We start from the raw sequence: 17,073 nt of genomic DNA, 5'->3' as shown, positions 1-17,073 counted from the left end.
TGGCGGGCTCGCGCAGGCCGACGCCGCCCAGCAGGTTGCCCATGGAGAGGCATCGGCCGGCGGCCCATAAGATGAATTTTAAAGACTGGAAAAATCAAATGAGCAATAACACAGTTGTAATGGGGAATTTTAATACCCCACTGTCACAGAGAGATAGAACTCCTAGGCAAAATATCAGCAAAGAAGTAATAAAACTAGACCAAGCATGTGAAGAAATGGACTTGCTAGACCTTTACAGAGTGTTCTACCCAACAACATCAGAACATATATTTTTCTCAGCTGCACATGGGACATTCTCCAAAATAGATCATATACTAGCACATAGAGTATGCTTAAATAAATGCAGAGGAATTAAATTTATCCCTTGCATATTATCTGACCAGAATGCAATAAAAATATACATTATTGACAAAATATTGCAAAATATCCATAAACACATGAAAATTAAATAAAACCATTCTGAACAATCAATTGGTCATAGATGCAATTAAAGAAAATATTGAGCTATATTTACAATAGAATGAAAATATAGATACAATTTACTGGAACCTGTGGGATGCAATAAAGCTCTCTGCAGTGGGAAATTTATAGTCACAAATTCTGTCATCAGGAAAACAGAATGAGCCCAAATAAACAATCTTATACTGAAGCTCTGGCTCATACAAGAAGATCAAATCAAACTTAAAGCTCAAAGAAGGCAGGGAATCATATAGATCAGAGCAGAAATTCATGCAATGGAGACAAAGAAAAAATACAAAGAATTAATGAATTGAACAGTTGCCTTTTTGAAAGAATAAATAAAATGCATAAATCTGTATCAAAGTTCATCAAATAAAGGGAAAATTCAAATACATGCAATAAGTAATGAAAAGTGTGAGATCACTACAGACTCTATAGAAATTCAAAAGCTCAACCACTATTTGAAAATCTTTTTCTGTTTGTTTATTTTAATTTTGTGTTTGGTAAAGGGTTTCACCTACATAGCTCAGAATCTTAGTGATCCTCCTGTTTTTAGCCTTTCTTGATCTGGGATTACAGGTGTGTGTCACCATGCCTGGTACTGGCATGCAGTACCAAGGATCGAACCCAGGTCCCTGTGCTTGCTAGGCTGGTGTTTACACTGCTGAGCTATTTCTCTGGCCCTTAGTTTTGAAAAATCTGTATTCTCACTGAATGCAATACAAAAAATGGGCAGATTGCTAGATATTTATAAATTACCAAATCTGAATCAAAAGGATGTAACAATTTAAAATAACCCAATAGCAAGAAATGAAATTGAAAATGTAATAAAAAGCCTACCAACAAAGAAAAGCTCAGGTCCTAATGAATTCACAGTGGAATTCTGCAAGAAATTTAGGGAAGATGTAATGCCAACTCTTCTCAAATGCTTCAGTGAATTTGAAAGAGAAGAAATTCTCCCAAACTCATTCTTGGAGGCAAGCATTTCTTTGATACAAAAACCAGAGAGAGCCAACCAAAAGAGAACTACAGACCAATCTCCCTAATGAACATAGATGCCATCCTCAATAAATACTAGCAAACAGAATGCAATACATGATCAAGATTTTACTTCATGAGCAAGTGGGATTCATGCCAGAAATGCAGGGATGGTTTAACATAACAATCCATAAGTGTAATACACCACAGCAACAAAATCAATGACAAAAATCACATAATCATCTCAGTAGATGGAACAACCGCTTTTGACAAAGTTCGACACTCATTTGTGATAAAAGTCCTACAGAAAATTAGAGCAGATGTTCTTTACCTCAACCTGATAAAAGCCATCTGTGACAAACCAGCAGCCAACATAATCCTAAATGGACAAAAACTGTAAGCCTTCACTTTAAAATCAGGAACAAGACAAGGATGTCCACTGTCACCACTCTTCTTCAGTATAGTTCTGGAAACCAAAGACAGAACAATTAAACAAGAGACAGAGAGAGAGAGAGAGAGAGAGAGAGAGAGAGAGAGAGAGAGAGAGAGAGAGAGAGAGAGAGAGAGAGAGAGGTAAAAGGAATAGTGATTCAAAAGGAAGAAGTGAAATTATCATTATTTGCAGATGACATAATTATCTACATAGAACACTCAAAAATTACACGAACAGACTTGTAGATTTAGTAACCAAATTCAGTAGTGTAGCAGGATACACAGTCAATACTCAAAAGTCAGCAACAGTTCTCTATACAAACAGTGAACACACAGAGAGAAATTAGGGGAACCAAGCCTTTTATAATAACATCCAAATAAAATGAAATATTTAGGAATCAATCTAACAAAGGTAGTACAAGATCTATACTGTGAAAATTGTAGCACTGTGAAAAAAGAGATTGAAGAAGATTTCAGAAAATGGAAAGACATTCCTTGGTTGTGGATAGAAAGAACCAACATTGTGAAAATGGCTATTATCACAAAATTATTAAAATTAATATTACATGCAATCCTGATGAAAATACTGTTAGTATGCCTCAAAAATATAAGGGAAACATTCCTAACATTTATCTGAAACCAGAAGAGACCTAGGATAGCAAAAGCAATTTTGGACAGTACAGGAAAGGCAGGAGGCATCACAATCCTTGTATTGAAATTATCCTATCAAGCTACTGTGACAAGATCAGGATGGTACTGGTATAAAAACAGACCTGAAGATCAGTGGAACAGGATGCAAGATGCAGACACAACTACACACTCTGCCACCTTATCTTTGACAAAGGGGCTAAACATATTCATGGGAAGAAAGATAACTTCTTTAACAAATGGTGCTGGAAAAAATCAGCTTTCCACATGCCAAAGGCTAAAATTAGACCCATGTCTAACATTATTCACTAAACTACAATCAAAATGGATCAAAGATTTAAACATTAAAACAGAAACATTAAATCTATTAGAGAAAGTAGGTAGAAATCTTGGAGATACATGGGTTGGTAGAGAGTTTATGAACAAAAGCCAAATCACAATTCAAACAATCAATAATTGGGATCTCATCTTTTTGAACTTTCTGCCCGTCAAAAGAAATCACCAACATAGCAAAAAGAAAATCCATGATTTGGGAAAAAATTATAACCAACTGGCCCTCAGACAAAGGCCTTCTATCTAGAACATATAAAGAATTAAAAACAAGTCAGGCGTCCAAAATTCAAAGACCAAATCCAAAAATGGGCATTGGAGATGAATACACACTTATCAGATGAAGAAATACAAATGGCAAATAAATATATGAAAAAATGTTCAACATCATTTGTCATTCAAGAAATTCAATTTAAAACAACACTGAGATTCCATCTCACCCCAGAAAGAATGGCTGTCATCAAGAAGTTAACCAATAACAAATGCTGGAGGAGCTCTGGGCAAATAGTCCTTCTCCAAAGTTGATGGGAGTGCACACTGGTTAAACCTCTATTGAATTAGTGTTCAAATTCCTCAAAAAGCTAGGGTTGGAGCTCCCATTCAACCCAGCTATTCACTTCCTTGACATTTTTCCCAAAGAACCAAAAACATCATGTTACAATACATGTGCAACCATTTTTATAGCTGCACAATTTGGCAAAGCTAAATCTTGAAAATGATCCAAATGTCCAGCAACTGAGGAATGGATAAAAATGATGTGTTACTTTTATGCAATGGAGTATTACTCAACTATTAAAAAAGATAAAGCTGGGGATTTTATAGGTAATTTATCACAGGGGCAGAAAAGCAAGTTTGAGGCTCAGAATTATTTAACACAGAATGAGTCAATGATAGTAACACATTCTGTTTCTAAATAATAAACTGTTAAATCATAAACACCCAGCCTCAATGTTTTATTTCAAATCATAAACCAAGGTATCTTTAAAATAAGATAAGTTCATCCCAAATCTCATCAGAAAGGCAGTACATCCCAAATAAGAACAAGGAGATCAGGATAAGAAGCCAAGGGACAGACAAAATAACTTAGTGATTAAATGCTGTGAAGAAAATAATAGAATTACAAAATAGAAAATCACTGAATGCTATGGCTTTAGCTGGAGACTCCAAGACTCAGCAAAGTCCTGTGTGAAGATGGAGTACTCCAGCCTATCTCAGCTAATTAAGTAGAGCCCTGGAAACATCAGTTGAGTAATTTTGATCCTTTTATTCTTAATCACCAGTCCACTTGCAAATCAAGCAGTGCTATCTAAGTTTGTTTGATGCGGTTTTGTTTTTCTATTCTCTAAACTGCAGAATGTTCAAGGAAGGCCAGGATATAGCTGTAAACTCTTATTCTCCTTGCAGACTCTCCAAGGCCAATATTTATGCTTGAGTTTTAATCTTTCGTTAAAATGAAGCCATTGGCTGAAAATTCTAATTCACTTAAAGATTTTCAGTATACAAAGAAAGAACAGAAAAGTGTTTTTTGTTTTTGTTTTTTTGCCATGAAGTGACTGTTCATGCAGTGTTTTTGAATTAAAGCCCATCAATTACTATCAACAATTTACAAGTGGTTTCCTGAGAAAGAGGAAGGCACTTTTATACTTCTAATATTTTAAAGAAGTAAGCCAGAGTCACTGCATCCAGTGCAGTTCCTGCAACTCCAGAGAGAGGACAACGAAAGATAAAGAAGACAGGAGGGGCCAGGGAGATGGCTCAGTGGAATAAGCGCTTCCCTGGCAAGTGCAAGGGCCTGAGTTCAATCCCCGGTTCCAAAAAAAAAAAAAAGACAGGAGACAGTATGTAAAAGCACCCAGGTTAGGTGGAGCCCTCTCTCCTGTTAGAAAGAAGGAAATATCAGCCCCTGTAGCTCATCTAATTTATAAAATCATCATATGAAGAAGTTCATGCAGAATTTAAGGTGAGGTTTGAACCCAGTAAAGGAAGAATATCTAATATTTAGCAGGACGGCATGCCTTCATGGCTTCATGTGGAACAAGGGCAAACTGTCCATGTTATCTCAAGAGAAGATCAAGTCACTATGAGCATCAGCTCCCTGAGCTGTGCACACTTAGGCATCCTTGGTAGCCTACATCTGTGCCAAGCTGAAAAGTAGCAGTGGCCTTGTGCTGGGTACCTGAGGTACAAACAGCTTCCCTCAAGAAGGACTTCCTAGACTAGTGGTGGCCACAGGCTATCTGTTTTATTGAAAGCTCTGAAAAAGACTCTCTCACCACTATCCTAGACACTACAAGGTAAATTGATATAAAGCAGTGAATGAAACTATGTATTTTAACTTTATTCCTATGTGTATGTAATCAGGGCATGACACTTGTATAGAAAAGCAGGTAAACTTTGATATGTATTAAATGAAATGTTTTAATAAGCCAGTTAAATGTATTTGTGCTCTTGAAATGCCCTCAAATGTCTTATTCTTGAAGTAAACCTGAAAAATGGATGAATCTGAGGAAAACATAATATTCTTCAGAGAGGTAAAAATCACTATCAAAGCTTTTGATTATTGCTTATTTCCCTTAAAAATTTTCATTTGGCATATTTAAAATTTTTCATCTGAAATATTTAAAAAAAATTGTGATAGTATTTCTGCCTATCCTTCATCTTTATCAACAGATAATTTCTTGCGTATATTAAATTTCTAGGATTGAATTTCCAGTTTCCCTGAAATATTTAATTTCCAAAGATATTACATTCACTGTTTGTCATAAATTCTTACCACCTAATGCATTCCCTTTCCCTCTGCCCTCCTTTTATATGGATGCTATGATACGGCCTATGATACGGCCCAAAGCATCTCATTATCGTTCAGAACTTACACCAAAATCACTTGCAAAGATGCAAGAGCAATTGGTTCATCACCCAAGCCTATGTTTATTAGACCTGCTTCAGTAGGAAAAATAATACCATGGGGATATTATTAGTCTAGTTTAAAAATATGGAGGTGAGGAAAGATATCTATATGGTTTGAACAGATTCATGTTAGTAATTAATGGGATGATTTTATTTAAAGTGATGCAATAAAGAGAAATTTTATGAATGAAAATCTCAATAAAAGGCAGAGTATCTGACATTTTATAGACATAAACACAGAGAGGAGTCAAAAGAAGTCTGAGCTGAAAGGAAGAAGCACTGAGCTCTCTGAACACCTGCAGGCCAGGCAGCCCTTTGTCATTCATCTTTTCTCACAACCTAAAAGATTGTGTATACACTGGGTAGACTTAGGGATACAAGGCTATTGTTACCATTTGAATCTAGATGTCCCCCCAAAACTCATGGAGATATGGGACAAGCTCTTCTGAGGTGGGTAACTCTAGAGTTCCTGACTGATTCATGGTCCAATCCTGGACTAAGGGTGTGATGCTACACCCACCGCAGCATACCATATGAAAGGCAAAAAGAGGTTTGTCCCTCTCTTGTTGCTTTGCTACCTTGGGCCTCTGTGAAAAGCTCTCTGTCTGTCTGTCTGTCTGTCTGTCTGTCTGTCTGTCTCTGTCTTTCTTTCTCTATCTCTCCCTGTCTCTGTCTGTCTGTCTCTGTCTCCCTGTCTCTGTTTGTCTGTCTGTCTGTGTCTGTGTCTCTCTCTCTCTCTCTCTCTCTCTCTCTCTCTCTCTCTCTCTCTCTCTCTCTCTCTCTCTCTCTCATTGCTTTTGCTATCTTCTGCTTCCATGAGCTGTTGCCCCTCTACCACATGCCCTCTGCCTGGGAGCCAGCTCATTATGGATTGAAACCTCTACCTACTGTGAGCTAAATAAACCTTTTTAACTTTGGGTGTCGGTATTTTGCCTCAGCAATGCGAAAAGTAACTAACACAGTAGTCTTCGTAAGACAAAAAGTATGCTTGGAAGAAATCCAGTATTGTCGGGGTTCTGGAGTCAAATGGATGATAACTCATGTTTCAAAGTAGAGAAATGGCTGCCCCTGAAAAAAGTAGGATAACATTAGGAGTCTTCAATACAATGTGCATGAATAAATGATTTTTTTTGTAAATAAATGCTTTGGGTGAATTATTTGTCTTCATCAACTAGTTCAGAAAAAAATGGACATGAATGATAAGTTTATTAACTTACATGCTTAGCTTCCTGGCAAGAATTATCTGGATCAAATATTTCATTTTGGTTTGTTTGTTTGTTGTGATTGTGCATACCTGTAATCTGAGCACTCAAGAGGCTAAAGCAGGATTGGTGTGATTTTTGAGACCTGCCTGGGTTAGTGAGTTCAAGGCCAGCCTGAACTGAGAGTTCCATTCAGGGAGAAAGTTTTAAGTCAGATTCATTATTATGTTTGACAAAGTGAGTCTTATACACCTTAGACACAAATATACAATGTGAAGCATTAAATAAACTTCATATTTCACGATCTTGTCCTTGTTCCATAGAACTGTGCCAGTGGTTGAATAATTTATGTTATAAAAATAAGTTCAGTCTACTCTATTTTTGACTCAGCTCAACCTCTTGATTATTGTCACTTGTTTTGATGGCTCCTGCTTTGCGCTTCCTAGCAATCATCTTCATCTCACCACTGCTTTTCCTCTTGCTTCTGGACGTCTCAGGCTCTGATAGAGCACCATATTACTGTACACTGTTGCACTGTACAGTAAGCACACAGCAGCACAGCTGCAACAATGTCCAGCAGATATGTGAGCTGCTTCCACAGTTGTTTTCATCTACAACTGTTTGTGATGGAAGAACTGTTCATTTCTGTGAAAGTTTGCAACTCAAATGTTCATACATCAAGGACCTACCTTACATAATTGTATGATGAGTTTTTATTTTCCTCCTATGAAAGCCATTTGTGTTCTTCACTAACTGCTATTTATCAAGCTGGAATTTAAAAAAATCAGAATTATCTTTAATGTTCACCTATTATTATCAAATTTGGGAGTGCTGCAGTCTCTTTCTGGAGGTAGTTTCTAAGTTCTTTCTGTCCTAAGGAAAGAATTGATCAAGATATGTGCAAAAGATGGCAAGGTTTGGTTTAAGATGAGAAAAGATACAGACTCTATAGAGCAATACAATTAGAAAAGGAAAAGTACCCTACTGTGTGAGAGCAGGCCAACATGTAAGAGAACACAGTGACAGAAACCCAGTGTAGATGTCTTTTTGTATCACCCATTCCTCAGACAGACTACAGACCTAGGCCATTCTGTGGAAGCCCTGCTCAGGTTCCCAAGAGAAGTCCATGTGCAGGACTTTGGGGTCTGTCTTCCTCGCATGCATCGTGAGATCTTGTAACTAACAGGTCACATCTACATCCACAGCCAGGAACTTTCTGTCTCACTATGAATTACCCATTTCAATATCCCTTCTCCTTTAATTTAGCCTCCTTGTATTTAGTTTTTACACGTCTAAGCTTTTTTACTCTCTTTCCCCATCAAATCCGATTTAACTTCATGCTACCACCAAGCCCGTGTTTCACATAGTGGAACCATTTCTGTTTATTTTCTGACTTGTCAACAGCTAGCCCTTTGCTTGGATATCATCAGAGATATCTGCATAATTTAGCATTCAGCCAAGTCATTTATGGAGAGTCTTATCTCCAAAGAAATTGATACTAGAGGACAAATATACAAACCCTACAAATTTTCTTCTCATTGAGATAGTTTTCCTAGAGTTTGAAAATAAAAATAACAATGGTAGGGTAAATAAAGGTATTTTAAAACTTTGTATAACAAATAGCAATATTCAATAATTTTTTATAGCCAATGAGATTCTTGCAATAATGTGTGACAGATGCACTGAAAGTATTGTAATCATTTGGCAGGAATAGAAATGTCATCCAAAGTCTCACATGACTTAAATGAGCTCACTTTGTCAGAATCTAGCTAACAGCCAAGTGTGGTGGTGCACATCTTTAATCACAGCATTCAGGAAGCTGAGGCAGGAGGATCACTGTGCATTCAAGATTAGCCTGGATTACAAAATAATTTCAGAACCAACCTGAACAGCATAGTGAGATCCTATCTCAAAAACCCGAAGATAAATAGATAAATAAGTAGATGAATAAATATAAAATGCATCCATCTAACAAATATGTAAGTAGCAAGAATACAATATTGAAAGGAAATCCCCAATTCAAGAACAATGATCTTCCTTGGCAAGCGCAAGGGCCTAAATTCAATCCCCTGTTCCACCAAAAAAAAAAAAAAAAAAGAACAATGATCTGAACATTAGAGACAGTAGTGATTTATGCACTAACATCCCTGAATGATGAAGTTAGTTTTATAGTATGAAATTTATGATTAGATCTTTAAATGTAATAATCATGATGAATTTCTTAAACTAGATACTTATGAACACAGTAGTTTTACTCTTGTCAAAGAATTAATGACTTCTACAGCTTCTGTGTTTGTTTTTGATATTATATTTTCTTATAAGTTGTTCCAGAGTGGGGGTAGTATTTGCAGACTCCTTTGCAGCTTGAATAATATTGTTTAGTTTGCTGATTATTTAATAAGAGAGAAACAGCTGAAAGCATTGCATCTAGCATGGGAAGCCCTTGTACTATTATCATGCTATGTATTTATTATGATGCTCTTTGGTGCTAACAAAACACAATCGATATTTTAAAGAATATTTTGCAGAATATTTTGCATTCAACAACTTGTTAGATTAATAAAATTTGGTCCAAAAAGTTAAATGTCAATTTACATGAACAAGAATTTTGATATTCTGAGTATATCAAAGTTCTAAAAGAACCAGACATTTAAACATAAAAGCTTACTTTGTGATTTAAAGCACTATAATCCAGGTTTTAAATTTCCTTCTCTTCTTTATCAGCTATTCTATACATTTAATAATAAATTTAAGAAAATCTTTTCCCTGAACCTATTGTTTGCAAGATAAATTTATACCGTGTGAGGCACAAAACCAAACATTGCAGATCTTGACTCTCAAGTCTCTGGTGCTTAGGTTAGACAGATAAAAGACAGATGGAATATCATATCTCTGTCTTTTTTCTTTCAGTTTTTATTGTAATAATCATGCATTGGAGGCATATACTAATAAAAATACCCCCTAAAAATAGATGGAAAGCCTGTACAGGATGTAATACAACTTAAAGGTAGCATCAGAGTGGAGCGGCTAGTCCTAAGGCACTAAGATGCCACTTGCAACAAACAGAAAAGGGAAGTCTGGGGGCTTTAGAATAATTGAGCCACATGATAAATGATTGTTTAAGTACTACTAAGTATTAACAAATTTTAGTACTATTAAGTCTGTGTTTAAGTATGCAAAAGATACTGCACAATGCTGAATACTCTCGGTTCATATAAATACATATAAACAATCCTGGCTATCAGTTCAAGGTCCATGGTCCATATTCATTAACAGTAAAAAATCTATTCAAAGAGTCAATGTGCAAAGAAAAGCATGATATAAGCTCACTGATAGAAGGTTGTTTAACTGTGGTTTTAAATGACCAATGGTGGGTTCAGAGAGATAGCTCAGTAGAATAAGCACATGCCTGGCAAACACAAGGTCCTGAGTTCAATCCCCAGTTCTGCAAAAAGAAAGGAAAAAAAAAAAAAAAAAAAAAGAAAGAAAGACCAATGGTTATGACAGGACTTAATAGAATAGAATTAAACTCTCATAGGATAATTCAAATGCTTCTATTATTTATTGCACCCAAACTCCTGAAAAGAAAATATCTGATTCATGTTCCCAAAGATTTCTGGTGTTGGAATTGTCTTGCAAACTAACAAAATCAAGCTTTCTGTATTATTAATATGTAACTGGGTTTTGAAGTTGTTTCTTTTTTATTGTATAGATGAGAATTGGTTTTGGTATTGTATACGTGAAGCTTATGGAGGTCAACATTTATGTTCCCAAGTACATTTTCTTTTACCTTGTAGTTCTATGATGTAGTCTCTAAGTTCATTTCCATTATTTTACAATAATATTTACATTGCTCTGTTAGATCTGGTGAGACAAAAGAGAAAAACTTTAAGGTTTACTGTGAGGGCTCTGATTACACATCGAACTATTGGATTACTTTCCATTAGCTGATACTACGGCTTGTTTCTATAGTGTACTGTTCTGAATATTAACTTCATTCTTAAAATTATTCCAGCATTTTAAATGCTCTGAGTTTACATTATTTATCACTCAATCTATCTAATTTAAAATTTATACTTATTAATTTCTTTTGTTCACTGATAATTTATCTAATTTACCATTATAGTACTGGATTTTTATTATGTCTCCAATGTTCATAGTGTTTGGGGGAAAATCAGCCACTATTGATTTGAAATGCCTCATTTACTAATGGCAAGAAGATACAAAATATTCTATTTCTCATTTTTCTTATTATGAATACATGTTAATAATTAAATTATTATTATTATTATTATTATTATTATTATTATTTGATAGAATCAGGGATTGAACACAGGACCCTGTGCTTGCCAGGCAAGCACTTTTCTGCTGAGCTATCACCCCAGTCCCCTAAATTATTTGTTTGTAAAACATTTATTGAATGTGTTATATGTTAAATGTAGGAATGTGAATATATGTTAACTGTAGGTAACACAGACCATTTTCAAGGAATTTAATCTTCAAGATTTATGGTTTACATACTATAATACTAGTAAAACAGGAAATATTTTTGTTCTACTTTAGCTCTATTTTTGGGAATGAAAAATGTGAAAAATATAGGTAAAGATTTATTTGTCAATATTTAAACTTTTGTACACATAGAAGCCTTTATAAGAAATAAATGACTGTTGTCAAAGAAAACAATGAGTCCAATAAGCCTAAATCTCATTTTCATAATGAGGAAAAAAATAAGGAGATGTAATAAAAATAAAAGTTTTAAAGTAGAGATGAAGCTTGTGTAAAAGCAACCAGGAAATATATGGGGGAACTAATGAAGATAAGGGTTATTTTAGTAAAGTTTCTACAAACTCATTTCAGAAAAAAAAATAATAATTTCATCATTTTTTTCAGTGTAATTTTTTTTATTTTATTTTTTGTTACATCAGTTATTTTTATTTTAAAGAAAAAAAAAATAAAAACATTGGTACAAAATCTCAAAACAAGATTTTAGGAGAGTAACAATAGTTAGTACATTGTGTATTGTTACTGCCAAAGTACTTTCTCATATTACAAGATATAGGCAAGAAATAATAAATAAACAGCATAGGTATAAACCTCTGTTTTTTTTTAAAGTCAACAGAAAATGGAAATATACTTTTTAAAGTTTCTAATACTGGGAGAAGATATCATATAATATCTTTTAAATAAATTGTAAGTCAAAGATATAGTATAAATCTTAGAACAAAAATTAAGGTTAAGCAATATTCAGAAAATTAAATGTTTCCAAACAGTTGAACTCAGAAAAAGTTTTCATGATAGCAAAGAAGTACTAGAGTAAAACATCAGATAAATACTGGAATGGCAAGTAAATGACCAGCACTTCTAACAGTTTGAGGATAGGATATCGCACAAAGTTCTAGTGTGTTGTGGACATGCATAATGACCGTGACAGTTACTGGTGGCTAGGTGTCACTTGTGGAACTGAGCTACAGCTATTACTTTGAAATCCACCCTGTAGACTCAGGTAGAATCATGACTCATAGGGTGGAAGAGAAGTCCATTAGTAGGGTGTGCTGATGAAAATATTCTGCTGCTGAACACAAAGGAATAACTGAAAGACTACTATTGTATACCTCTTATTCTCCTCTGTTTGCCCTATTTGATGGGTTCTTACCATTCTCATTCATGGGGCTGTGATCAATTTGCTCCCTCTCTAGAACATCATTTAGTAGCCTGTGTAGGCTTGGCTTTGTCATCATGAAATTCTTTTGTTGTTCTTTGTCATGAAAATATTTCACTTCTCCATTATATTTGAAAGATAGTTTTGCAGGATAGATCAGTCTGGGTTGGAATTTGTTTACTTGCAAGACTTGAAGTACTTTGCTCCATGTTCTCCTTGACTTGATGGTTTGTGAAGAAAAATTTGCCGTTATTCTGATGGGTTTTCCTTTAAATGTGATCTGTTTCTTTTCTTTAGCGGCTTTTAGTATACTGTTCCTATGCTGAATTTCTGGAATCTTGATTATTATGTGTTTGGGTGTGGTTTTCATTGGATTGATACTATTTGGAGTTCTATATGCTTCGGTTACAGGAATGTCAGATTGTTGCCCCATATTTGGGAAGTTTTCTGCTATTACTTTTGCCCATATTCTTTTTATATCATTTGTATTGACTCCTTCCTTCTCATTGATGCCTATTAGTCTCACATTGTTTATCTTTGCATCATCTTGCAGGTATTGAATTATTTTTTCTGCATCCTACTTGTTTTAAAGAGATCTTTTCTTACTTTTTCACTAGCCGAAATGGTGTCTTTCAAGTATTTTCACTTTCACGCAAACGGTTTTGCCAGCTTGTGATTGAGGTTTTAATTTCCTGTATATCACTTTGAACCTGTTTCATAGATTCTATTTCTTTCCTAAATTGTTTATTCAGGGGTTCCATCATTTTTCTCTTCTCCTCTATTTTTTTTATCAGTGTATTCTTTAGAAGCACTTAGTACTTCTTTGATTATAGTTACCACTACATTTTTTAGTTCCGAAATTATTTCTGATCTGATTTCTTCTATACCTGTCTGCAGTTGATTCTTTACTGTCAACACTATTATTTCCGAGATATCTGGAGTGTGATTTCCAGTTTCCTCAGTGCTAGTATCTTGTATATTTGTACTGGGTGGACTCGGGGCCTGAGACGGCATTTTATTCCTTCTCTTTATCATTTTGTATACCACTGTCTTCTGACCTTTGGTGTAGAGCTTAGATAGAGTTATTACCTTAGCACCAGGTTCAGATCTACGAAGTTCAGATTCTTCTAGGTGGGTGTTGCTTGGATCTGGCTGCTGTGCTCCACTTCTTTCTGCTGCAGGCATTAGAGTTGAACCCTTTGTGTCTCTCTGGCAAGATGTTCTGCTCCTGAATCAGCTGGGTGGGTCTTGCCACTAGCTTCTTTTGCAGGGAGTTCTGCTGAAGGGTTCCCTGCTGGGCCTGCAGCCTGGGTGGAATGAGGATCAGCGGGCCCGGGTCATCTCACTCACCGGGCCTGCGCTCTGGGTCTGTTCGGGATCCCCCGACCTTGTCATCTCACTCACTCCCCGGGCCTGCGCTCTAGGATTGTTCAGCATCCCGTGGCCCCGGGTGGTCTCACTCACTAGCCAGGCCTGCGCTCTGGGCCTGTTCAGGATCCTCTGGCCTGGGTTGTCTCACTCACTCACCGGGCCTGCGCTCTGGGTCTGTTCAGTATTCCGCGGCCTGGTTCGTCCAATAATTTCATCATTGACTCCCTGTTTTAGGGAAAAATTCCACATTTGTGGTGCAAAAAGAGTATCTTCTCATATGGAAAATGTACATTTTCAGATTGGAAGGTGTGTATCAGGGAGCCCCTCACACAGGTATTGTTTCTTATTTACTTTCCACTCCAAAATAATTATTATGGGGGCCATGGAGGCAGCTCAACAGCATAAGCACCTGCCTGGCAAGCGTAAGGTCCTGAGTTAAGTTCCTGGTAAAAAAAAAAAAAGAAAAAGAAAAAAAAAGAAAGGAAAAGAAAGAAAGAAAGCAAGCAAGCAAGCAAGCATTATGCTAAAAAGGTAAACTGGCATCTTGAGTTGTCTTGCTATGATACTCTTGACATTTAATTCAAATAATACACATAAAGGCACCTTCAAAAATTTAAAGTGATAAAGAACTAATAATGATATTGACTTGTTCTTCATATTTTTATACTCATGAATTCTTATAATGTAATTAAAGTTGTTATGCTTTGTATAAGTCATCTATTTCTCCCTTCCATTTTTTAAAGATGTGCAGTAATTTCTCTAAAAAGCAGAAGTGAATATGATGGGATATTGGTTTGAATCTTTGTTGGCTTTGTTAATCTATGTAAAACTATGAATAATATATTTCTTTTTGTGGCAGAAATTTAATTTTACTTTTGTCAATAATTAAAATAGCTAATATTTGGGAAGCAAATTTTTATTTATTTATTTTTGTATTTAGTACAGGGTCTACAGGGTCTCACTACTTACATTGGACTGGTAATGATTCTCCTTTTTCACCCTCCTAAGAGCAGGGATTACAGGCACATGCCACCATGCCCATTCTCAATTGCCATCTCACTGCTCCTTGGGGGTGGGGCCTGCACAGCAGGCCTGGGGATTGAACTCCCAGCCTCTGAGTCTGCCTAAGCAGGTGCTTTAATATGCTGAGCTATTTGGCCAGTCCATGGTTGGGAAGGAAATTTTTATTGATAGTCATTATAAAGTATTTTCTTTATCTACATTACAGTACTAAGGTTAAACATGAGGATGCCAACAGTAGAAATCCCATTTTAGCAAGTATGCAAGGAACAGTGTGAGTCCTCCACATGCACTACAGAGCTGGCAATGAAGGAGGCAGGCAGGATCCCTAAGTGGAAAAGTCAGGTAGGGATGATCCTAAATTAGCTAAACAGCAATTCTGCCAGATTACATATGTGGATTTTTCCTCAGTGGAACATAACATTCCATACATTTTCTTTGTAACAAGTGAGAGCCATAAAGTTTACCATGTTTAAAATAATTACTGAAATTTTGCAAGTACCATTTGTATTAAAATTTTTATTTTGAATTTGTGTTTTTCTTTGGTAAATGATTATACTGGTTTACATGTGCATATTTGAAATAAATTAGATTACAGCATTGCTTTTGGTTGAGTGTAGCTATCTTTTGTTTCTGTTTTTGACAGTGCATATTTTTTCCAGTTTGTTTTTCCAATATGAAGGAAATTAATACTTACTTTTTATAGCTAATATATCCAATTTTATTTTTATTGCCTTTACCAAATCATCAGAGCAGCTATCTATATTTCCTAAATATATCATAGCCTTTATTAATTTTTCATTTGTGTCATAACATTGGTTTCTCTATTTGTTTCTTTTTTAGTCTTCCTATAATATAGGTTCTAACACTCAAATTGAATGTATCAGTTACAAATAATATTCATTCAATCATTCATTATCAATGAAAAGCACCAACATATTCCAGTAACTACAGCACCCTGTCTCTTGTACTTTCCAGTTCTGTGTATACTATAGCGATTTTGTACTATAAGGAACATACTAGTTATAAGGGATTTAATTAAATGTGTACCAGGATGGACTTTTGTAAGTATACCTGTTCTGTTTCTATTTATCCCTTTAGAGAAGAGGAAGAGCTTTTCCTCTGATTGTGTAGCAAGGCCTTGTTACTAGTGAATACAGTGGGGTGCAAAACTACCTTAGAAACCACTGGTCCCCACCCAAGGCACTTTAGCATTTCTGGTGCCAGAAAGTCTAGTTCTATGCCTCTAACTTGTTTCCCTTAGGGAAGTTTTTCAAATTACCATGGCAATTATAGGTAATTCAACTATCACTGGAGATTTCTGTTCTAAATTTTAATCTATAAAAAAGATTGCTTATACTCTTTTAAATCCTATCATTTTTCTATGCAACCATACTATGAGCTTTTATTGAAGGAGAGAGAGACAGATAGCCATTGACATTTTGTCCAGATTGGTCAGAAGGAAATAGTACCAATATGATCTTTTTAGAATTGTGATACTCTGGAAAATATAGTAAGACTTTTATTGTCACCTTAGTCTCAGGTAATAGGTTGAATTGCACTGGAGACTTGGATGTGCAGAAGCAAATAAAAAGTGGCTTTCAAAAAAGAGAAAAATATGAAAAGAAGAGGAATCTAAATTTATAACTCTGAGATACATGACAAGAGGAAGATTCTAAGACAAAATAGTATTTTGATTAGATATAACCAACAGGAAGTCATATGCTAATAGTTTATAATCTTTATTCATAAAGATTCTATGATTTATTATCTTTATGCATAAAACAAACAGGGTAGGCTCACATATTTTTAAAACATAAACTATTTCCATTTGTTTTAAAATGAATGCAGATACCATATTGGTTTAATAGCAACAGCATTTCCAAATATAAAGGAGATGATAATAGTCTGTCCTAAAGTGGGCTTTCTTATATAGATAAAATTTGAGATAACTAGAGGTTAGGTCTGAAAACATTGTTTAGCCTAGAACTTGTTCAGAGTATCTTGTTCCTTTTCCCCTTCTTTTCCCATCCCTCTTCCTCTCCTCTCCTCTCCTCTCCTCTCCTC

At 35.4% G+C, this 17,073-nt stretch overlaps 1 protein-coding gene across 1 annotated transcript in view; it reads right to left on the bottom strand.

The window, feature by feature from the left end:
• LOC105742486 (opioid growth factor receptor-like protein 1) overlaps window positions 1–17,073 on the bottom strand; it is a gene marked incomplete at its 3' end in the record, with an annotated part of 24,436 nt that overhangs the window by 660 nt on the left and 6,703 nt on the right. Inside the window, exon 2 of the mRNA XM_012515232.1 lies at window positions 5–85. Coding sequence (XP_012370686.1) covers window positions 5–85 — 81 coding nt within the window. The remainder of the gene's footprint in view (window positions 1–4; window positions 86–17,073) is intronic.

Source organism: Octodon degus, unplaced genomic scaffold (assembly GCF_000260255.1).
Source record: "Octodon degus isolate 3935 unplaced genomic scaffold, OctDeg1.0 scaffold00055, whole genome shotgun sequence".
Lineage (NCBI taxonomy): Eukaryota > Metazoa > Chordata > Mammalia > Rodentia > Octodontidae > Octodon > Octodon degus.
Note: the sequence above shows the minus strand (reverse complement) of the source record. Positions and strands in the feature narration are given on the sequence as shown.